At 44.0% G+C, this 23,588-nt stretch overlaps 1 protein-coding gene across 1 annotated transcript; it reads left to right on the top strand.

Annotated features, from left to right (window-relative positions):
* Positions 1-14,230: 14,230 nt before the first annotated feature.
* LOC136788943 (large ribosomal subunit protein mL65-like) lies at positions 14,231-19,111 on the top strand. The gene is made up of 5 exons (XM_066988044.1): positions 14,231-14,826; positions 15,473-15,618; positions 16,777-16,879; positions 17,364-17,540; positions 18,648-19,111. Exons 1-5 carry the CDS (start codon positions 14,259-14,261, stop codon positions 18,914-18,916), a joined length of 1,263 nt encoding a protein of 420 aa, XP_066844145.1. The 5' UTR covers positions 14,231-14,258; the 3' UTR covers positions 18,917-19,111.
* The last annotated feature ends 4,477 nt before the right edge of the window (positions 19,112-23,588 follow it).

Below are 23,588 nucleotides of genomic sequence, written 5' to 3' on the forward strand. Positions count from 1 at the left end.
TTGAATGGGAAAATAATGACTTTAGACAGAAAGGAAGGTTGAGCTTTTCAAAACAACATATGGGACTGCCATTTTAAAAAGTTTTTCTGAAATCCCAGAAGAAACTACATCTTGGAGGACAGAATAGAAATTTTGTTAGGGAGTAGTAAAAAAAAAAAAATAAAAAAAAATGAGTAGAACTAAAGTAACCAGAAAAAAAAAATACTTTTAGGTTAAAACCCTAAACCAAACTGTTAATTTGAAATGGAGATATTTCAGTGTGGAAGAGCAAATATAAGAGCTATAAATTCTATAAATATTTTACCCTGTACACCATGCTGTCAAATAAAAACAGAAAAATGAAGGACATTTTCTGGTTCCAACTGCTGACTCCACTTCTTTTGGAATCAAACAAAAATATAATTTGTTGATACATAACAGGCCATGTGTGATATCAGTAGGATTTTAAAGGTTTTAAAGTTTTTTGTTGTTGTTGTTTTTTGAGAGAGAGAAAAGTGGAAGTAAAAGAAGCAAATCAAGTTCAGTGTTAAATCTTGTTAAAGGTTTAACATTTAAAATGAAGAAAATGAGAAAATTGAAGGACTGTAAAAAGTGCAATTTCCTGGGCACAAAGAAAGGTATAATGTAGGCAGAAAGGAGGTAAATCAGAGAGATCATAGTTCAAATGTTGTTCTAGCAAAGGCTCTAAAATAAGAGGAAAAAAAGGCATGTCTGTCCAACAGGAAATTCTCATATGTTGAAACTTACTCCCATTCTGGACTCATATGGAAAGATGATTTTTTTTCTATTTTTATTTTTTTGTGGGAAAAAAAGTTTTTTTTTTGAAACAATGTGTTGTGAGTGACTCCAATGTCTCAAAATCCAGACAAAAAACAAAAGTTTTTTAAACTCTATTGAGTTTCAGTATGTGAAACCTCATTTATCTGAATACTTGCTGTTTGCTAATAACTTAATAACAAATCTAGCCTTTTCAGGTACCTGAATGATGCATAAATTTACTTCAGGGTCTTTGGAATGAAAATGTAAACTTTGCATTACTTTCAGCAGTTTTTGGCTTTGCCTAAGCACTACATAGGCAACTGCCCAGAGTAGCACACTTGCAGGAACTGCACAATGGTCCATCTTCTTGCTTTGCATAAATAACAACCACAAGACAAGCCAGCTATTGCTGGGGTGAGTATGAGAGAGGCAGGTGTATAGATGGGGCTAGGGCATTCCGTCTGGAAAGCAAAAGCAATCTCATCTGCTTGGCAGGAAGAATAGCAAGTGTCTTTTTCATGCCACAGGGAAGTTCAAATTTGCCTACACTACTAGTTCAGATAATGTAGGTACTCTTCATGTAAGTGTCAGGGATGGATTCAACTTTGGTGTCTACCATGTGTGTCTGCTGTTGTGGCTGGATGCATAATTTCCCATTGTGGAGAACAGCTGGAGATCTTACTCTGCTGACTAAAAGTAGGAGTCTGAGAGAGGAATTGCCCCCTGATGGCCATTGACTGGGGTGACTAGATATCCAGTGACTGTAAGGGAAGCCTGGACAGTTTACCTAACCTAAACACCTTGTTGTGCTTTAGCCCCAGCAGGCAGCTCAGTGCCACATGGCTGCTCACTCACTGTACCCAGGTAGGATGGGTGAGAGAATGGGAAAGGTAAAAGTGTGAGAACTCAGGGGTTGAGACAAGGCCAGCTTACCAGGTAAAGCAAAGGCCGTGCGTTCAGGCAGAGCAAACCAAGGAACCCACTCGCTGCTTCCCATCGGCAGGAGGTGTTCAGCCCCTCCCAGGACAGCAGGGCTCGTCGCCTGTAATGGTTTCTTGGGCAGACAAACGCCATCACTCTGAACATCCCCCCTTCCTCCTTTGTTACCCCAGCTTTTATTGCTGAGCACGGCACCACACGGTGTGGGACACCCCTTTGGCCAGCCCGGGCCAGCTGTCCTGGCCCTGTCCCCTCCCAGCTCCTGGTGCATCCCCAGCCCCTCGCCAGCAGGGCAGCACGAGGAGCTGAAACATCCTGGGCTCTGTGCAACCATTGCTCAGCAACAACCAAAAACACTAATACGTTACCACCATTGGTTTAATTAAAAATCCAAACCACAGCATTGTGTAAGCCTCTATGAAAAATATTAACCCTATCCCAGCCAAAACCATCACACACCTGCTCAATATATACTAATGATTTGATGAGATAAATTTTAACCAGGATGCCCTTTGAATGATTACATCATATGTAAGCTTTAGAACTCCATAATGTAAAAATAGTAAACGTTTCTTTGGTTTTCCCTAGGGCTACCCATCAAACATTATAGACTATAGTTTCAAAAGTTTATGATTTCTTGAAAAAAACACACGCGCACACAAAAAAATAAAAAAAATAAAATAAAAAAATGTGAATTTGTACACTTCATCCTCATCTAAAACCTCATATACATGTGTTCATGAACGGATCTCATCTCAAGACAGTATGTAGGAATTTGAGAGTGACCTTCTGAGTCTGAGCAGAATGTAACAACAGTTTGATAATATTATATTTATCCTTGAAGCTTGCCCTAGTTGCCATCTGTTTGTTTTTCTTTATACCATTCTGAATGTACCTGTTGACAATGTGTCACTCTCCACAATATCGCTTGTTTAACAAGGGATGTCCCTCTGTGTTCTAATCCACAATGGATATAAATTATCATTTATTTTTATAGAATTACACGCATTTTGGAGAAACAAAATAACTCAGTTTTGCTTCTTTAGCAGTGAATTTTCTGTCTATGTTATAAGATATTCCCTGCATAACTGTCATGCTAAACTAATGCTAAGTCTGGAAGAGCTGCCATATCTACAGAGCTTTTGGTGGAAGCACAATTGTAATTTTCAATTGTCTCATTTAATGAACAAGTAGCAACATCTTGCTGCCCAGATTTAGATCTCCTGTGAGCAACATCTGGTGTTCTTTAGCAATCTATTGTAGAGGCCATTATTCAATCTTTTATATGTTAATGACTTTGAATGCCTTCATTTTTCTGAAACCACAAAGCTATACATTTTTGCCTGATGACATTGCTATTTGCAGTATTGCTACTAATCCTGCCATAGCTACTAGAGTAATGTGATATAACAGTGTTGAAATGAATTATCAGAAACCGAGTGCATGTAAAACCAACTGTACAGAAATCATCTTCTTTCCAATCCAACTTTAACACAGCAGCTTTCTCTGAGGGAAGATCCAGACCATTTGTTTTTTAACAAATGGCTCTGAAATAGGAGTTGAAAGCCATTTAAATCTGTATTGTGCACTACACATGACAATATTGCATAAAGAATAAAAGCTTATTGTTTTGACACCATGGCTATCTCATTTCAAATGGCTTGCATACTGAATATCTGACAGCTTTCACTGGATACAACTGGTCAGATTCATGCAGGGAATAATTCCACGGTTGATCAATGTTTGTCACACTTTGTTGCAGAATACCAGGGGGTTCCTGTATTTTAAAAGTATGCCTGTTGTTGTTTTATGTGTTTTTTTTTTATGAAATTTTTTGTTGTTTTATGAATGCATTTCAAATCTAATATTGGAATACAAGAAATCTGTTTTTTGGCCATTTCAGAATGTGTTACACTAAAATTGCAATGTTTGCAGAGAAATGCATGACAGGATGAGAGTATATACAATGATTATTTTAAGCTACTGTCTGTGAGATCTTATGGGGGTTTACTGCTGTGTTCTGCAGTCTGTCCACTATTTTCCATCCTGTGCCTCATTCTAAACTGAGCAGCCTCCAGGGCACAGTGTGGACTACTACGTTGTGTTGTCACCTAAGGCGCTGACAGGATTAAGAAAAATGTGGAAAATGTGTGACAGAGCTTTTCATTTGTAACGTACATCAGACATGAGTATGTCTCAGTCAAGCTGTTCAATATTTAAATGTGTAATTAAATATAATCACTACCCATATTAGGGCTGAGAGTTTATGAATATGTGCTCTTTTTAGAGGAAATACTTACTGACCTTTGTACTTTTTCTCATCAGTCAATTTTTGTTCTTCTAGTTATTCATGCTGCAGTAGTAATGGGACAGGCCAACTGGCTAAAATAAATTCTTTCCTCTTTGGATCCAAAACATTATTTTCCTCTAAAATGAGTCTTTCAGGTTCTAGGTTTTACCTGCTCATACCAGATAATATGTTATCACAGATGAAGGTGAGGATCACTGAAGGAGTAAGGGAAGGACTGTCAGCGAGAAAATGAGAGCTGATTACATTCATGTTGAGCATATTTGTTTGGGTCTATGTTCAGAGTGTGCAAAATCGATTTGACCTCAGCCACATTCTTTTCTGTTATGGGTTTTGTGCAGGTTTTTTTGTGTTTTTCTCTTTGGAGAATAAAAGCACCTAACAGAATAAGATGCGAACAAATTTGATGGGAAGGCTGCGTTTTCTTTCACCGTTGTCTTATTAATTGGGAAAGTAGATACTCCCCATCAATTTCAAGTGATCAGATCTATCAGTGACAAAACAATGATCCTATCAATGAGACTTTTTTTTTTTTTTTTAATAATACCCCACTTAATCATATTTCTGTGAAAGACAGTGTTGAAAAAAGTAACTAGGAAACACCAGCCTGGATCAGGGCAGATAACGATGGATGGCCTGTACGTAGAGGAGATGAGAAAAATTTTGGCTCCTATTTGTATCAGACAGCATATTACAAACTTAAATCTGAATGTAGGGTGATGCCACTCACTCAAATAAAAATGAGAGTGAGCAGGAACTGGTGACATAATATGTTCAGCTGTAACTGTTTCCACTAGCTATCCTAGACCAAGACCTGTCAATAAGTGAATTGCAGTGAGTAATGAGCAAGGGGGTAATGACTGCAGCTAGAAAAGGGGGGTCAAAAATTCTCCCAAGAATTTTTCTCTGCTGGATGTATGTAACTATTTTTTTCTCGTATCGGTTGTCAAAGACCTCTCACTGGAGTAGGATAAAGGTAATGCAACATCATAATTGGAGACTACACTGAGAAATCTGTTGTGTCAACAGCAGAGAGAAAACTGAAAAGCTGAGGTGAAATGTCTTGCCCAATCCATTCAGTATGTCAGTAACAGATATGGGAATAGGACCTTGACTTCATGCCCTCCATCAATCCACTCTCTGCTGGACTGTGCTACAGCAGCATTGGACGAACTTAACTGGCACTGTTACGTCTTAGATTAGCAGCAAAATTCAAATTGCATTCTCACCTGACAGGTCGCCTTTTAAAACTGAGCACAAGGCCACCAAAAACAATAACAATAACAACAAATAATAATAAGAATATACCACACAGATTTTAAGATTTTGACTGCATTACAAACCAACACATCTGGCAAAGCATAATCGTGATCAGCATGCTACTGGTTCAACCAGTGATATTTGGAAACTCAAAAACAGGAGGAAAAAAAAGAAAAAAAGACTGCTGCTGAATTGTCAGTGGAAGGAGGGTGACATCTGGTGGTATTGCTCTTTGCACTTTCCTTCGCAATGTGCCTCAAAGTATCTTGGCAAAAGCAGGGCACCATTTTCTTTTGCGTTTTTAATGCATGCCCTTTTTGACAGCTTAAATACTTCATGTAGTGTCAGCTTTTCACCAAACACACTGCCCTCTGAATTTTTCACATGCAATTGCCTTATTTGTTGTTGTACTGAAATACAAAAGCTGTCATAAAGGAGTGATTCTGTAGTCTGCAAGTAATGCTGTATCATAAAAGACTTTGTAGATGTTGTGGTAATGGCTTAGACTTCTCTCTCTCAATTCATGGCTTAAGTTCATGAGAAATTCACATCAGAACTGGAGTTGCTGTCTTCAGTTACCTAATGGAGGGCTTAGAGAAAATGGAGCCAGCCTTTTTCTTGGTGGTGTTGTTATTGTCATTGGAGGAGAAGGAGGAGGAGAACCAGAGTAAAAGGCGGAGGGGCAATAGACACAAGATGGAACTCAGGAAATTCTGACTTGATATGAGAAAAAAAAAATTGCCACGAGGATGGACAAACACTGTATCGGAGATCCAAAACAGCCCTACAATCTACATCCCTGGAGGTATCCAAGTATTGACTGGACACAACCCTGAGCAGCCTAATCTAAGTGGCCCTACTTTGAGTAAGGTTGGCCTGTGGTCCCCTCCAGCGTGTTTGCCTCTACAATGCAGGAAAACGACCCTTCCAGAAGTCAGGAAATCAGCGTTTAAGGTATCTGCAGAAAGAAAATAGAAAACCTGTAACTGTATGTCGTTATTCTCCTCTTTAGAAATACTGTTGTAGCAACTGTTTGACTGTGCATCAGTCACGAGTTGTTAGCCAGGTCATGTACTTATCTCACAGTTGTCCTCTAGACTGACTTCCAGCTGACCTTCATATACACCAAAAGTTAAGTCCAGTTAGGGAAGACGGTCTAAGTAATTTCATTAGTCAGCACTTGAGAATCCAATAATAAGTGTTCCTCTACTGTTTAGAAAAAGGTGCAATTACTTTTTTATTACTAAATACACCTCTCCAGGCCCTTAAGCTATTCAGACTAAAGGAAGGATGCTTCAAGTGTGGAACATTTTGTCCGAGAAGGACCTGTGCTTGTGCATTTTTTCATCGTTTAAAAAGTCAGGCATATCAAATTGAGATAGTAACTGAATTTGGGGCTGCATTTGGAAATCAATATGGTGACCAGTATTTCCTTCCTTCTATGGTGGGGTTTTGCTTGTTTGTTTTGTCCTGGTGTTCCCATCAAATTCTAGGTACTGGTTTTGTTACACTTTTGAATACTATAGCTATAGAGATAAAAAGAAAGGCCAATTTAATGTCTCGGTCTCCAAGCTGGCTTGACACAAGTCATATCCAGCCGAGGAACCAGCTTTTTGCACAGTCATGGGTCTGGTGTGTGGATTTACCATGTGAAGCATTGTAGCCCACATCCCAGGGCTGGACCAGCTCAGTGTGTGCAAAGAGCAGACCCATGACTTTCTTGAACTCTTCATTCCTGTGCTGCCTTCCTTCAGGGCTTCCTGTGGGCTGTATAGTCTTCACTGAGCACACTGTATCATTCAGATCTGAAGATCTGCTTCCCTTGGCTTGTAATAACTTCAAATTAAGTTTCAGGTTATGCTGCAAGGCCCACTTTTCGCCTACTGAGGAAAACATGTCTTTTGTGCAGCCAGAGAACATTAGAGGATACATGATTTATATGGTTTATTAGAGGCAGAGTCTTTAGGTTTTGATGGCCATTGGAAAGTCTGTGTGCTTTCTACTGGCACTTTTCACCTTTGAAGGATTAGAATTGGTTTTTCACCATCTAAACTTACTATTTATTTATTTATTTATTTATTTATTTATTTATTAAGCAGCAGAGAAATACTTGAATTTACAATTGAGAAAAAAAAGCAAAAAAAAAAAAAACAACAAACAAACAAAAAAGGGCTTCTTTGACAGCAGAAGGAAAGAGAATGTGGAATGTCTTCCATTCTTCACTTTTCACCTTCACAACACCTTTTAAGACAAACATAAACACTCACCACTTGTTAATACCGTACTATAAAAACATTTATATACATTAGCTTTCATCTGTAACACTTGTGCTCTTCATCCAGTTCTTCACATTCATACTGAGATGAGTCTACTCAACAGTCTTCCCCATAGCTCAATCTTTGGAACAATGGAGCTGACCCCACTAATTTCCTCATAAAAGCGTACATCTTATTATTCTCTGTAACTATCTGAAAGTTGTGGGGAGCTGGGAGTCAGCCTCTTCTCACAGATAAATGGTGACAGGACTAGAGGGAATGGCCAAAGAGCCAGGTGAGGTTCAGGTTAGAAATTAGGAGACATTTTTTCTCAGAAAGAGCAGTCAGGCATTGGAATGGGTTGCCCAGGGAGGTGGTGGAGTCATCGTCCCTGGGGGTGTTCAAGGAAGGGTTGGACGTGGTACTTAGGGACATGTTTTAGTGGGTGATATCAGCAGTACGGTGATGGTTGGATCAGATTATCCTGGAGCTCTTTTACAACCTCAATGATTGTATGATTCTTTGATTCTGTGATCTTTCAGCAGCTGCATATTGTAATTGAGTGAATGACAAGACTTTTAATGCGAATGTTTGAATTGTCACTTACCAATTGCTTCAGAACACAAGTAGTTCTCCTTGCTTTTCAAAATGACAGTATAATATTTCTTCCAGTCAATCAGCCCCTGTTTCATTTTAGAGGTGAGTCTCTAATTTTACAAGTAGATTTTTTCATTCAATACCACGTTATCTCAAAGAGTAAGTGCTAAAATTAGCTGAAGCTCCTGCATTTTCTGATGAAACAAAAGAATCCTTACAAAAACATTTCTTGTGTGCACACAGTGGCCCAGAAGGGCATATATGGGATGCCCACTATCTGGATATTCCTCCAAATGCATGAGAAATCGGGGTATGATGTATTGTTTGTAATTTACATAGTGTTTCAGTGCTAATGTAGCAAAGTGACTGAGAAATCTATTTTTCACAAACATTTTCTGGCTTTTTTTGCTAATGGGCAAGCTTACTGAAGTTAGGCTTTGTCAAGGCACATTTTCAAGGTAAGTTTTTTAAGCTTTTTATCTTTACAAACCTGTGAAGCCAGAGTGGTCTTGAAAGCCACCGCTGTTCTCACTGCCCTGCAGTAACAGTATCTAGAGCCACAGGAGATGGAATTGGACTGTGCATCTTTCACTTCAATGCTCCTTGCTTTCAAACGATGCAGGGGGCTTTCATTACACTCACATGAGAACTAGAAAGTAGTTCACCTTTGAGGTATCTTTTTTTTTTTTTTTTTAACAATTTTTTCTCAGTTAAGTGGAAATTGTGATCAGAAACACATTTATTTATTTTATTTATTTATTTATTTATTTTCTTTACTTTGCCTAAGGTGAAGAGTGTGAGAGTGATCTTTGATGTACACATGAACATAGCCAATTCTAGACCAAAAGGCATTCGTTTGAGAAACTGCTTTAAAATAGCAGTTGAAACATAATACAAACTTAATTCAGACCGGTGCTGCTTGGGCTACTATAGAGTTGCAGAAGCACTTTCATTTTGAAGGATGTGTAATTAAGAGTTCAGCCTACACATGCATTTTACATTCCTTTGAAAATATTTGCATATTTGCTCAAAGTCCCAGTCTGGTCTCATGGAAGGTTCTCCTGTCCACAGCGAGGGGTTCGAACTAGATGATCTTTAAGGTCACATCCAACACAAACCATTCTACAATTCTATGAAGTACTATAAGATGCATGTTTTTGTTAGGGGATGGTAGTCAGGAAAGATGACAACAGCTTTTCCCTACTGCATGTATATTCGGAATGCGTTAAGCAATATAAAGATGCTATGGATTTATCAGTGTAGGATAACTTTGATATATCAGAGAGGTTCTCTCAGTAAAGAAAGAAAATAGATCCTTTTTTGAACTGTCAGTTGCTTATTAGAACAGAGACATCTACGGTTGGGGACATATTATGAACAAAAACATAATACGGAGCTGTCAGCCAAGCAGGTCAGCATCTGTCACCGCACCGTCTATTCGACCCTTTTGTCCAAGCCCTTGCAGTTCCAAAATCAAGAAGGGTAGTAAATGTACACCAAGCAACTGAAGTTGGCCTGTGACAAGAACATCAGTAGGCAGCTCGGGGATTTTTAGTGTAGGTTAAAGCATAGCACTGGTTCTTGACACCTCTTCTCTACTGCTATCGTCGGTAACAGCATGCAGGAATCATTAAAAGCCTTTGAATAGCCTTACAGGAAGTAAAAACAACCCTTTACACTTTTACCTGTTTCATCACTTACATCTTGATGGAGGTAATGCAGTCCCTAGTGTGAAAGAAGGGGCAGCATTTGGTCACATGCAATGGAAATGCAAAACCGGAGGCAATGCAAGAAATGGCTGCTAAGATGATCAGGGAAATGGAGACTTCTCTGCGTGAGAGAAGCTTGTTCAGACTCTCTAACTGAGAGGTGATATGGCTGGTCTCCATCAATATTTTAGAAGGCAAACACTGGGAAGGAAAAAAAGCTAATTAAACTGAAGAACAATGCTGGCATGAAGACAAACAGGTATAAACTGACCGTTAATATATTCAAGCATGAAATGAGAAGAACATTTCTAACCACCAAAGGAAACAAGTTCTGAAACAGGAGATGCGGCAGCAAAATGTCTAAGAACTGTAATGGTGATTTTACAGAAGCTTCTGTCTGAGTTTGTATGTCTGTCTGTCAATCCATTGCAAGGAAGCAGATTAAATAGCTTTATCTTGGCTAAATTTGGCTAGTGTCCTTTATTGATCGAGGAGAAAAAGCTTCCAGATGCATCTGGAGCTTGTAGAATGGGGAAAAGGAGGGAAGTTGCTTCCTAAATTGTCCGTCATCTAAATCGAAGCTTTTGTCCCTTGAGCTTGAAGCATGCTTCCCAAGGGACGACTCAAATTCCATGTATATACCTAGAGAAAAAAAAAAAATAAGTCTGGAATTGCTGAGGAGAAGTTATGCATATGACAAGCAGAAGACTTTAAAATCTTCTAGCTCACATCATGTCTCTCCCATTTTAATTAGATCACATCTCATCCCTTCTGGTGAAGAGGGTGGCTGGATTCAAAATCAAACAAGTGATCCCCTTAAATGCCCAACACATAACCGGGATGAAACTTAACATTTAAACCTCTCTTTTATAATCACCATTTCTGTCTAAATCAAAGGACGGCTTTTGACTACCTATGCATTAACGTAGTTGAAAATCTCAGCCCCAAACATTGGTTTTCATAGAAGCATAGAATCGTAAAACGGTCTGGGCTGGAAGAGACCTTAAAAAGACCTTAAAGACCTAATTCTAACCACAGCTTCTCTGAGCAGCCTGTTCTAATGCCTCATCACTCCCTGAGTAAAGAATTTTCCCCAAAAAACTTAATCTAATTCTACCCTTTTTTTTGTAGATCTTTTTCAGTCTTTGTCATATATTCCAAAAATTACTCCAAGTATAACTTCTGACCAGCAATTCAGCAGAAAGCTAGGCTAATATTAAGGCAGGGGAGTAGATTAGCTATGCTATATAGTGTTTCTTCTATCCTAATTCCACTCATAACTTCCCTCCCTACCGTCAAGCTGTTAACATTTTCAGATCATTTAGAAAATACATGAATGCCATAGAAACAGACAAAAAAAAACATATCACAGGAGTGCTGTGAGTGATCAGGTGAAAAATCTTTATTAATGTTTTCTTTATTAATAATAATAATAATATTTATTCCTTTGTTTTAGAAAAAAAATTTCTGTCATTTGGGGTGAATAGTTTTGCAAATCATCGTGGGGTCATTGCCTCCTGAGGATGAGCACGTAGAAATTTATTCTGGTTTAATAATCTTGGCCTTACTGAATGAGAGAGGGCAAAGATTCCTTGTCTGTTCAACGTAGCTCTTGTTTAACAATACTGGGGGATAAAAAGGACAGTAGCCATGTAAGCTTTCATGAGATGACTAAGGTTAATGGAAGTGTGATTTAAAAAAATAATAATAAAAGAAACAGAACGAAAGAACGAAAGAAAGGAAGGAAGGAAGGAAGGAAGGAAGGAAGGAAGGAAGGAAGGAAGGAAGGAAGGAAGGAAGGAAGGAAGGAAGGAAGGAAGGAAGGAAGGAAGGAAGGAAGGAAGGAAGGAAGGAAGGAAGGAAGGAAGGAAGGAAGAAAAGAAAGACAGAAAGACAAAGACAGAAAGACAGAAAGACAGAAAGACAGACAAAGACAGAAAGACAGAAAGACAGACAGAAAGACAGACAGAAAGACAGAAAGACAGAAAGACAGAAAGACAGAAAGAAAGAAAGAAAGAAAGAAGGAAAGAAGGAAAGAAAGAAAAACAAAGGGGAAGGAATGGAGAAACAGAATTCATGTTGTATTTGGCCATCCCCCAAAGAGTTCTGGTGAATGGAGTTCTCGTGAATGTGAATCTAGCTGGAGTCCGGTCACAAATAGTGTTCCCCAGGGCTTAGTACTGGAGCCAGTGTAGTGGGTTTACATGGCAAGGTTTTGGCAGTGGGGGCCTGAAAGGGTGGCTTCTGTGAGAATAATCCAGAAGCTGCCCATGTTAGGTAAGGGCCAATGCTGGCCGGCTCCAAAGGGACCCACCGCTGCCCACAACCAAGCCAATAAGCAATGTTATTTGTGCCTCTGTGAGAACAGACTAAAGAAAGGGTAAAACAAAAAAAACAAACAAACAAAAACTGCTGCAGAACAGCAGCTGAGAGAACGAGGAGTGAGAACCAGCCCTGCAGCCCCCCAGGTGAGTGCAGCAGGAGGGCAGGAGGTGCTCCAGGCAGGCAGCAGCAGTTCCCCTGCGGCCTGTGGAGAGGCCCCTGGTGCAGCAGGCTGTCCCCCTGCAGCCCGTAGGTCCCACACGGAGCAGATCTCCACGCTGCAGCCCGTGGAGGAGCCCCCGGTGGAGCAGGTGGATGTGGCCTGGAGGAGGCTGCGGCCCATGGAGAGCCCCCGCAGGAGCAGGCCCCGGGCCGGAGCTGCAGCCCGTGGAGAGGAGCCCACGCAGGAGCAGGGGGTCTGGGGGGAGCTGCCGCCCGTGGGGGACCCGTGCTGGAGCAGTTTGCTCCTGGGGGATGGACCCCGTGGTACGGAGCCGTGTGGGAGCAGTTCTTGAGGAGCTGCTGCCTGCGGGCAGCCCCCGCAGGCTCAGTTCGGGCAGGACGGCATCCCGTGGGAGGGACCCCGCATGGAGCAGGGGCAGAGAGTGACCGTGAAGGAGCGGCGGAGACGAAGTGTCAGGGACTGACCACAGCCCCCAGTCCTCTGTGCCGCTCAGGGTGAAGAGGTGGAATAGGGTGGACGTGGGGAAGGTGTTTTTAGTTTCTTTTATTTGTTTCTCGCTTCTCTAGCTTGTTAGTAGTATGTAACAAATTTCTCTAATCTCCCTATGCTGATTTTTTTTTACCTGTGACGATAACTGGTAAATGATCTCCCTGTCCTTGTCTCAAAACTTGAGCGCTTTTTGTCATATTTTCTTCCCCCTTACCCTTTGAGGACGGGGAGTGAGAGAGCAGTTGTGGTGGAACTTGGCTGCCCACCTGAGTAAAACCACCAAAGCCAGTCCTTTTAATATCTTTCTCAGTGATCTGGGCAAGGGGAGCGAGTGCACCCTCAGTAAGTTTACAGATTACACCAAGTTAGGCATGAGTTTTGATCTCCTTGAGGGTAGGAAGGCTCTGCAGGGATCTGGATGGGCTGGACTGATGGCCCGAGCCCAAGTGTATGAGGTTCAACAAGGCCAGGTGCCAGGTCCTGCACTTGGGGCACAATGACCCCATGCAATGCTATGGGCTGGGGGAAGGGAGAATGGAAACCTGCCCAGCGGAAAAGGACTTGGGGGTATTGGTTGATGGTTGGCTGAGTATGAACCAGCAGTGTGCTCAGGTGGCCAAGAAGGCCAACAGCATCCTGACCTGGACCTGAAATAGTGTGGCCAGCAGCACTAGGGACGTGATTTTCCCCCCATACTCAGCTGTGCTGAGACCACAGCTCAAGTGCTGTGTTCAGTTTTTTTAGAATGGCACCGAAGCTGGTAAAGAGTCTAGAGAACAAGTCTTACGGGGAGCGGCTGAGGGAGCTGGGGTTGTTCACCCTGGAGAAATGTAGGATCAGGGGAGGCCTATCTCACTACAACTACCTGAAAGGAGATTGTAGCAGGATGGGGGTCTGTCTCATCTCCAAAGCAACAGGCAATAGGACAAGAGAGAACGTCCTCAAGTTGCAACAGGGGAGGTTTAGCTTGGGCATTAGGAAAAATGTCTTCACTGGAAGTGTTGAGATGCATTGGGAAAGGCTGGAGGAAAAGCCCAGGGAAGTGCTCGATCCAACCTCCCTGGAGCTACGGGTAAGACGCGTACACGCGGTGCTTTCGCACACTGTTCTGTGGCGGGCGGGGCAGCGGCCGGCTGACGGGCGGGGCGAAGCCCAGAAGTCGGCCCGCCGCCGCTCCTCCCGCAGCGCCTCCTGGGAGCTGTAGTTCCCGTCCCGGGAAGCCCGAGGGAAGGCCGCGGCGCATGCGCAGACCCTGCGCCGTCCTACCGGGAGGACCCCGGCGCGCCTCCCGGGAAGGCCGCTCCCTTCGCTTCCCGGCAGCCCTTTGCTGGGGAGCGCGCCGATTGGAGGGCTGCCCCGGTCACGTGGCGCCCGGCGCCCAACCGAGGCGCGCGGCCCCCGCCCCGCGCCCTTGCCCTGCCCCGCGGCGCTGCGAGATGGCGGCGCCCGGCGGCTGCCGGCTGCTGCGGCTCGGCCGGCGCTGGTTCTCGCAGGAGCCCGCCGTGCCGCCGCCGCCCGGGCCGCTCTACCCGCCCGTGGTGGCCTCGCACACGGCCAGGAGCAAGGCGGCCCGGCGGCGGCGCCTGGAGCACTTCCACCGGCAGGTGCACGAGGCGGCCTCGATCGAGGAGAAGCTGCGGCTGTACGGGAAGCTGCAGCGGCCCAAGTACACGGTGCACCCGCAGACCTTCGCCCTCAACGCCGACCGCTGGTACCGGAGCTTCACCAGGACCGTCTTCGTGCCGGGGCTGCCCCCGCCGGCGGAGGCCGCGGAGGAGCCGGGGCCCGCGGCGGGAGCGGCGCCGGACGCGGACCTGGACCTGGGCGCGCTGCGCTCGCTCGCGTGCGACGCGCTGCTGCAGGAGAGCTTCTACCAGAACAAGCGGCGGCCGTTCCTCTACCGCGACCAGGATCACACGCCCGGCCCCTTCCTCACGCAGCTCGTCTCCTCCCTCGCCGCCTCCCTGTGCGGCCGCAACCCGCTGCTGGCGGCCTCGTCTCTTGGTGCGGAGCGGGGGCGGGCGAGGGCGAGGGAACTGAGGAGCGGCTGAGGGCACTGGGGTTGTTTAGTGTGGGGAAGGGGAGGCTCAGGGGAGACCTTATTGCTCTCTACAGCTCCTTGAAAGGAAGTCGTGGGTAGCCGGGGGTCGGTCTCTTCTCTCAGATAATTAGCGATAGGACTTGAGGGAACGGCCTCAAGTTGTGCCAGGGGAGGTTCAGGTTGGAAATGAGGAGACATTTCTTCTCAGAAAGAGCAGTCAGGCCCTGGAAGGGGTTGACCAGGGAAGCGGTGGAGTTACCGTTCCTCGGGGTGTGTAGGGAAAGGTTGGACGTGGTGCTTAGGGGCATGGTTTAGTGGGTGACATTGGTAGTAGGGTGATGGTTGGACCAGATGATCTGAAGGTCTTTTCCAACCTTAATGATTCTAGGATTCTACAGGCACACTGGGCGGTGGGCTCTGTCTGTGTGAGTGTGCTTGGTGTCGCTGCCTGTTGTCCATCAGCAGGGACGCTGTTTCACGTCATTGCTGCTGGCATGTATAAGTGGGTTGTGGTTCTCCCATTTTGCTGCAGCTACAGAGCAGAATTGGGGTGGTTGAAAATGCAGACGGGTGATGTCTATATGCCTCTCCCTCTCTGTTCTGTTTCAGACCTAAATCCTGAGGTTAACTACTACTGGCATCACGGTGAGGAGGTTGTTGTGCACGGACATCGAAAAGGTAGAGTCGATCCTGTGCGGTTTCAGATAGATGATAAGCCGCACCTCCAGCTGCGTGTACCAAAGCAACTTCCAGAGGTGTGGATATTTTCAACAGCAACTTACTAATGTGTATTTTCACTTCAGCTTCTGACTGCTGCTGGAGCTGTGCTGTGGCATGTGTTGCTGGTGGTGATAGTATTATGTGGAGGACCCGCTTAATCAGTTGTATAATGAGTGCATTGGTGTGTTTCTCAAATGATAACGCTCTTACACCTTGCCGTGTTAAGTGCTTTTCAGACAGTGGGATGGTGTTCTGAACTTCAGCGTGATCGTTCTTGTGCTTTAGGTATGCGTTGTTGCCCTTAGGTGCCTGGGGCTGTTAACTTCTTTTGTGCTTGTACGAATAAGTGGAATCAAGAGTGAGAAATGTGATGGGCAAGGTCCTCTTCTCAGAATTTAAGGTGATGAGAGAAATGGAGATGAAAGGACTGGAATGGGAGAGAGCATACGTAGTTTGAATGTGAGCTCTGTTACCCGCTAAAGGCTCTTGTTTTCTTGAACGCTGAGTTTTCTGGGAGCTGATTGAATATCCTTACCTTTTTCTTCTAGTTTGGCAGAATGCTACCTGTGTAGCAACTGTAAGGGTCTCCATTGCCCCATTTCTACTGCACAATGAAACCCACGCTCTGCTTTCTGTTGATGCTGAGCATTTCTTGTGAAAGTGGTTGTACAGTGTTTAGGTTATTAGGGTCAGATGCTCAAAATCTTGAAGCAAGTGTCTGGGCAATAAAAGCCAAAACTGGGGCAGAAAGACAATTTGAACACAAGCTCTGTTACCTGCTAATAGCGCTTAAGGTGCATGGGCACCTCTTGTATTTTTTGAATTATGTAGTGCCCCTTAACACATAACATAGCACACCAGCAAGAGGGAGAGTGAGCTCAGCCTGGTGGTTCCGGTTAGTTTGCTGTTAGAAATGTTGCTGATCATCTTAGCACCATTTCATGCAATGTTGTTTATAATTTGCAGAAAACTCAGACATCATTATAACAAGCATGTACTAGCAGTTGTTGTGAGACAGGAGGTTCTCTTGCAAAAATAGTGTTCATTGATTTCAGTAAATAAATTATGTATATGGGGTACGTAAGGAAAACTTGTATTTTCCGGTGTCTAGTCAAGAAATGGGATATGACGTGAAGCCAGATGTCAGAAGCACGACTTATGGGGTGGCTGTTCTTTCTTCTGCTTTCTTCAAGATTGTGCCGCTGGAGTCAGACCTTGGAGATGTTCCCGTTATTGATCACAAACCGTCCAAACTGCCACTGTTCAAAAAGCAGTATGAAAACAAGGTATTTATAGGTAAGAGTTTCCAGTCATGAAATGTTAACTACTTTTTGAAAGGAAAAAAAGCAACCCCTGACCTTTCACCTTCTCTCAGCAGAGAGAGCGTTTATATTTATTTTCTTCTAATTATTATATAGAGCGTGTGAATCTCAACAAAGATTCTATGTCACTTATGTAGTGGGGAGTAGCATCCTCTTGAGCATATATTGCTCTGTCTCAGGATTGATCTGAAGGAGTGGAATTGAACAGACACTTAGTAGAAAAGCCGGACTTGAGCTGATGCATATCCTTCAGAGACATTTGAGTATGTTATCTTTTGGACTCGGCAAGCCCTCCGTTCTCACAGAGAAATGGATGGCTCTGCACTTACGAGGCCCTACGGTAGAGGTCTTAACTTTGATCTGCTTGGAGCTTGACAGTAAAATCTTGTTTGTGTGCATCATAAAGAACGTTGTGTGACACTGCCTCCTCATTTTGTTTTCTTTTGGGGTGGTCACAGGGTCAAAGGTAGCAGACCCGTGCTGTTATGGCCACACGCAGTTTCACCTGATTCCTGATAAACTCAAAAGGGAGAGGTTTGAAATAGCGAATCTTGAGGATCAGATTGAAGTTGTTTACCGAGCTAATGGTGTCGCAAGTCTCTTTGCCTGGACAGCAGCTCAAGCAATGTATCAAGGTAAGACTGTTGTCCATAGGTTGGTGCCCGGTATGCCGCGCCAATAAGCACTCAGTTGGAATCCACATAAAGGTCTTTTAGTTAAATTAGATATATAACTCTGCAGAGTCAGGTGCTTGGCGATCTTTCGCAAAGCAAGCACACCTCTGACTCGAATCACCGTAATTTATACGCAGCAAACTTGTGAAAACTATCTCCTTGGCTACATTTGATTGGCTATTACTTATCTTATTATAGCTATAGCTTAACTTTTCTCTACTGAGCTTGCGCATTACAGAGGAACAGCGGGGGTGGAACACCAAATCCCACATTACCACACATCATCATTTTGATGGGTGTGATTTTTAATATGTAAATGACCCTTAATGAGCAAAAGGCTACTATTGGTCATCCTGGAGCTGTTTTTCTCCTTGTTTTTAACCTTTTATCCCTTATCTTCCTTGCTTCTGCTACCTGTCTCTTACTTTCAGCTAAAAGACTATACAAGCTACAGGCCTCCCTATTTTCTTCAAGGTTTTTTTAATTTTTTTCCCAGCTTTGGGACTACAAGACATTCAGTCTGTAAAAGTCGTCCTGTCCTCCTGATGAACACCTGCTCTAATATTCTCTGACCTTTTCTCTCATGCAGTCATTTTTTGTGCTTTTTCTTCTGAAGGCCGTCCTTTAAGCAGGTCCGTAAAGATTTAATTGAACCAGTGAAAGAAGCAGAACTTATTCAAGGGAGTTATTTAAAACTTTGCCTTTGAGTGCTTTCAATCCGGGAGAATTAATTATGCAGAAACATACTTCCTTGTGTAATACCGCCCAAACCTCAGTCCTGCAGTTGGCTGTTCCCTGCAGTTGGCTGCTCCTCAGTCGTTAGATAGAAAGGCGTTAGGTGTAATTTTAGGAATTTTATGAGATGACTAAGTGGCTCAGTGTCTTCTTTCAGCTCTGTGAATTCAAGGAAGCTACAGTGAGAGGAAAAGTAAAATGTCAGCAGCCTTACTTCAGGATCGCATGCCTGTTTGTGTAAAAATCCTAGAAGGGGTGGGTGGGTGGTTAGATCACATCAGTGCCGATAAGAATTGAGGCCTGTGTAACTCGGGTTGTTTCTTTATTTTGCAGGATTCTGGAATGAAGCAGATGTGACGCGTCCTTTTGTATCACAGGCAGTAGTGACTGATGGAAAATACTTTGCTTTCTTTTGTTTCCAGCTGAACACTTTAGCGTTAACTGTAGAAACTGTTAAAAATAACCCTCGGAAGAATATCTGTTGGGGAACAGACAGTAAGCCATTATACGATGCTGTCGAAGAGGGTAGTGTGAAAGGCTTTAATGATGAAGTTCTGCTTCAGTTGGTTCGTTTTCTGTTAAACAGACCAAAAGAGCTGTAAATCATTAAACTAAAATTCCTGTTCCCATGCCTGAACTCCATTGTAGCTCTGTGGAGTACGGGCTTGGAATATGCCTTGCTCTTAGTCAACTATGTCTAGCAAACACAATACACGTATTTCATGACCTTTGTCCATATTTCTTAACTTGAACTGTATTATACTGTACACTGAAAAATAAATGTCTGGAATACCTTTGCCCCTTGTATACTTACTATGAAAAGCATATTGTTCCTCATTCAGAGTCGTGTGGATGGTTTCTACCAGGAGCTCTCTTGGTTGCACAGCAACACATTACGAGTTGGAAACTGTACAGTGGAAAAACTGCTAATTTTCTGCTTGAAAAAAATGAATTCTTCATTGCTCTTATGTTTTTAAGAGAAATTGAGCTCAGAAGAGGAAGCGATTTTTTAGTGGCAAAGGGTTGGCACTTCTGCTTCATATCCAGTGAACTGTGTAGGCATTTATTGAGCAGTAGTACAAGCACAATAAAACTTGCTTGCAGGTCAAGATTCTCTTATGAACATGCATGCACATTTTAGTGCTTGTCACCTCAGGAACTGCAGAGGGCACTCTCAAATGATTTTGCAGTCTGCATGCCTTCCCTTAGCATGGGACCTTGATTTCAGCTGTGCACATCTTGAGGGTGTGTGTCACTGCTGCTGTCTGGATGTCTTCGGGCTATTTCCAGTAAAGCATAGCTGAGCTAAAGACATGACTGGGATCCCTGATAACAAGATCCACAGTGTCAGGACTGCTTAGGAATACTTAACAAGGTATCTGGCTTTCAGATAGTGAAATGCATATTTTCTGTAGTTCTGTATGCTGCCACTGACCTCTTATTTTTTAGTGTTATTGTTAAAAATGATTGAGTCCAGCTTGCATTTGTAGAGAGAGTACTGCGTCACATGTGACTTGGCTTGAAGTACTTGTCTGCGCGTCCTTCAGACGCGTAGGGATCCTACTTCATGTTGTGAACTGGCTTGCAGATTATTTTTCTAATGAGAGACTAGTTTTAGAGAGTTACGTAATCGATGCTTTGCTCTTTTGGGGAAAAAACAGGGCTTCCGCTTTCTTCACCAGTTAAAGGTAATCTAGAAGTATGCGCCCAGCTGTGGCACTGACCGGGTACCTCAGTACAGGTTTCTTTTTGATGGAAGTAATATACTCTTTTTTGTTTAGCAAAGCTTGAGTATTTCTAATTCTGATCATTGCTTATCCTCGGATTAAAATCCTGCCTGTTCCAAGCGGGAACAGAAGATAAACTACTGAGTAGGCATGTTGGTTTTAAAGAGTGAACTATGAGCTTGCTTGGAAGTGAGTGACTGGTAGCATTTGTTTTCTGGTGTGATGAAGGGGTGATTTAAAAAATGAATGGAAGAACACTCTTTTAAAAGACACTTGCATATTGTGACCTGGCAGACAATCATCACAGATGGGTCTGGTATGTTTTTTCACCTTCAGCTTGAAACTGTGTATGTTGCATTGTAAGTAATGTCTGCAGACACCTGATGTAAAATCAAAGAAAATCCTGCTCCCACGGGAAGCAAATTAATTTTTTTTCTGGGATTCAGCCTTTGTCTATCCTGAGGGTCCAGCTGTGGTAGAACAAGTTCACAGAAGGGTGATTTTCCTTTGTGCAGCTTTACTAGTGACTGAAATAGTGGTGTAGATGCATAGCCTGGTAGAAGAACCCAGTTTTGGAGTGAGAGAGGAAGGCAAGACAGCAGGAGGTGGCTATTTTGTAATTGCAAAGTACCAAGTGCAGCTTTCTGCAGCTGTGTCAAAAGGCAAGGAGATCCCCCGGAAAAGCAGTGGGTGGCACTGTTTTCCCTTCTAGAGATTAAAAGGTGCGATGGGTTTTGTTCTGCTTCTTTGTACTGACTGGCAAAGTTGAGGCCTCATAATGCATGCAATTTTCTGCAGCCATCTTTCATCTTGTACTCATCTGTTCAGGGTGCTTAATGCTTCAGTACAATGATAAAGTGAAAAGCTCTTTTAAGGTTGTATAACTACTAAGTGTTTAAAAGCAGGAAACACAGAAGCTGCAGCATTCCTGTTCTTGAGCTTTGTTCAGCAGAAACTTTGTGATGTTACTGCTTTGTCCCGTGGGAGCAGCATTCTTTAGCATTCTGTTCTGTTGATTTTGCTTTTTAACACAAAACTACAAGCTTGGATCCTTTTTCCTGTTATTACTGAGAGGGCCCAGAAAACCCAGCTGATAAATACATGTCTGAAAGGCTGGTGCCATCGCAGGAATTTTGCTTTTTTGAACATGGGACAGTTTACTTGGCAGCTGGCTTGATAGCTGCAGATGGGTCCCACCTGTCTCAAATGGGGAAATGGATCCTAGCCCAGGAGCTGGCAGGGCTTGTTGAGAGGTCTTTCTACTAGGCACGTAGGAGGATGGGGATGAAACGAGGCTTGCTAGAGATGAGCCAGGGGGAGCAATGCCAGTGTTGGGGGTGCAGGCAAAGGCTCAACTGAAGTGCTTCTATGCTTATGCAAACAGCACGAGGCAACAAACAGGAGGAGCTGGAAGCCATTGTGTGGCAAGCAAACTATGACCTAGTCGCCAGCACTGAAACATGGTGGGACCACTCCCATGACTGGAGTGCTGCAATGGATGGCTACAAGCTGTTCAGGAGGGACAGGCAACTAAGGAGGTGTGGTGGTGTAGCTCTCTATATTAGAGAGTATTTCGATGTTGTAGAGTTTGTGGCTGGGAATGATAAGATAGAGTCCCTGCGGATAAGGATCAGGCTGTTGGCCAACAAGGCAGACATCCTGGTGAGGCCCTGATGCAGACCACGAAACCAGGATGGAGAGACGGATGAGGCGTTCTATAAGCAGCTGGCAGAAGTCACTCAATTGTCAGCAGTTGTTCTCATGGGGGACTTTAACTTCCTGGACATATGCTGGAAATACAGCTGGACATATGCTGGAAGTACAGCCCCGAGGAAGCAGTCTTGGAGGTTCCTGGAGCATGTGGAAGAGAGCTTCCTGACTCAGCTGGTTAGTGAGCCTACCAGAGGGGGTGCCCCGCTAGGCCTGCTGTTCACAAACAGAGAAGGACTGGTGGGAGATGTGGTGGTAGGGAGCTGTCTTGGGCAGAGTGACCACAAAATGGTAGAGTTCTCTATTCTTTGTGAAGCCACAAAGTTACTGACCCCCCTGGGTCAGTAAAACTGCTACCTTGGACTTGCAGAGGGCAGACTTTGAACTGTTCAGGACACTGGCAGGGAGGGTCCCTTGGGAGCCAGCCCTGGAGGGCAGAGGGGCCCAGGATGGCTGGAGCTCCTCAAGAAGGAAGTCTTAAAGGTGCAGGAGCAGGCTGTCTCTGTGTGCCGTAAGTCTAGCTGGTGGGGAAGAAGACCGGTGTGGCTGAACAGGGAACTTTTGATGTGTGTCTGGGACAAAAAGAGAGTTTATGTCCAGTGGAAGAAGGGACAGGCAACCTGGGGAGCGTGCAAGGAATTTCCTAGCGTATGCAGGGGACAGATCAGAAAGGCTAAAGCCCAGCATGAGCTCAACCTGGCTACAGTGGTAAAAAACAACAAAATATGTTTTTACAGATATGTTAACAATAAGGGGAGGTTGAAGAAGAATCTCCATCCTTTATTGTATGTGGTGGGGAAACATGACTACTGAGGACAAGGAAAAGGCCAAGATTCACAATGCCTTCTTTACATCCGTCTTTAATAGTCAGACCAGTTATCCTCGGGGTACTCAGCCTCCCGTCCTGGAAGTCTGGGACGGGGAGCAGAACAAATCCCCCATGATTCAGGTGGAAACAGAGACCTTCTACTCCACCAGGACTGCCATAAGCCAATGGGGCCAGATGGGATCCACACGGGAGTGATGAGGGAGCTGGTGGATATGATTGCCAATATGTTTTCCACCGTCTATCAGCAGTCATGGTCAACTGGAGAGGTCCCAGATGACTGGAAATTTGCTAATGTGACGCCCATCTACAAGAAGGGTTGTAAGGAAGATTCAGGGAACTACAGGCCTGTCAGCCTGACCGTGAAGCCAGGGAAGGTGATAGAATAGGTCATCTATTCTATGGGACGAGGTTCAACATGGGTAAGGGCTGGGTCCTTTGCTTTGGTCATAGCAACCCCCTGGAATAGTCCAATGGCATCCTGGCTTGTGTCAGGAATTGTGCAGCCAGCAGGACCAGGGAGGTGATCGTCCCCCTGTACTCTGCTCTGGTGAGGCTGCACCTTGAGTATTGTGTTCAGTTTTAGGCCCGTCACTACAGGAAAGATATCGAGACCCTGGAACACCTCCAGAGAAGGGCTACAAAGAGGGTGAAGGGTCTGGAACAGAAGTCCTGTGAGGAGCAGCTGAGAGAACTGGGGTTGTTTAGTCTGGGGAAGAGGAGGCTCAGGGGAGACCTTATTGTTCTCTACAGCTATCTGAAAGGAAGTTGTAGGGTGCTGGGGGTCAGCCTTTTCTTGCAGATAACTAGTGACAGGACAAGAGAGAATGTCCTCAAGTTGAGCCAGAGGAGGCTTAGGTTGGAAATTAGGAGAAATTTCTCCTTAGAAACAGTGGTTAGGCATTGGAATGGGTTGCCCAGGGAGGTGGTGGAGTCACCATACCTGAGGGTACTTAAGGAAAGGTTGTATGTGGTCTTTACAGAGATGGTTAAGTGGGTTATATTGATTGT

This window comes from Anser cygnoides, chromosome Z, assembly GCF_040182565.1.
Source record: "Anser cygnoides isolate HZ-2024a breed goose chromosome Z, Taihu_goose_T2T_genome, whole genome shotgun sequence".
NCBI lineage: Eukaryota > Metazoa > Chordata > Aves > Anseriformes > Anatidae > Anser > Anser cygnoides.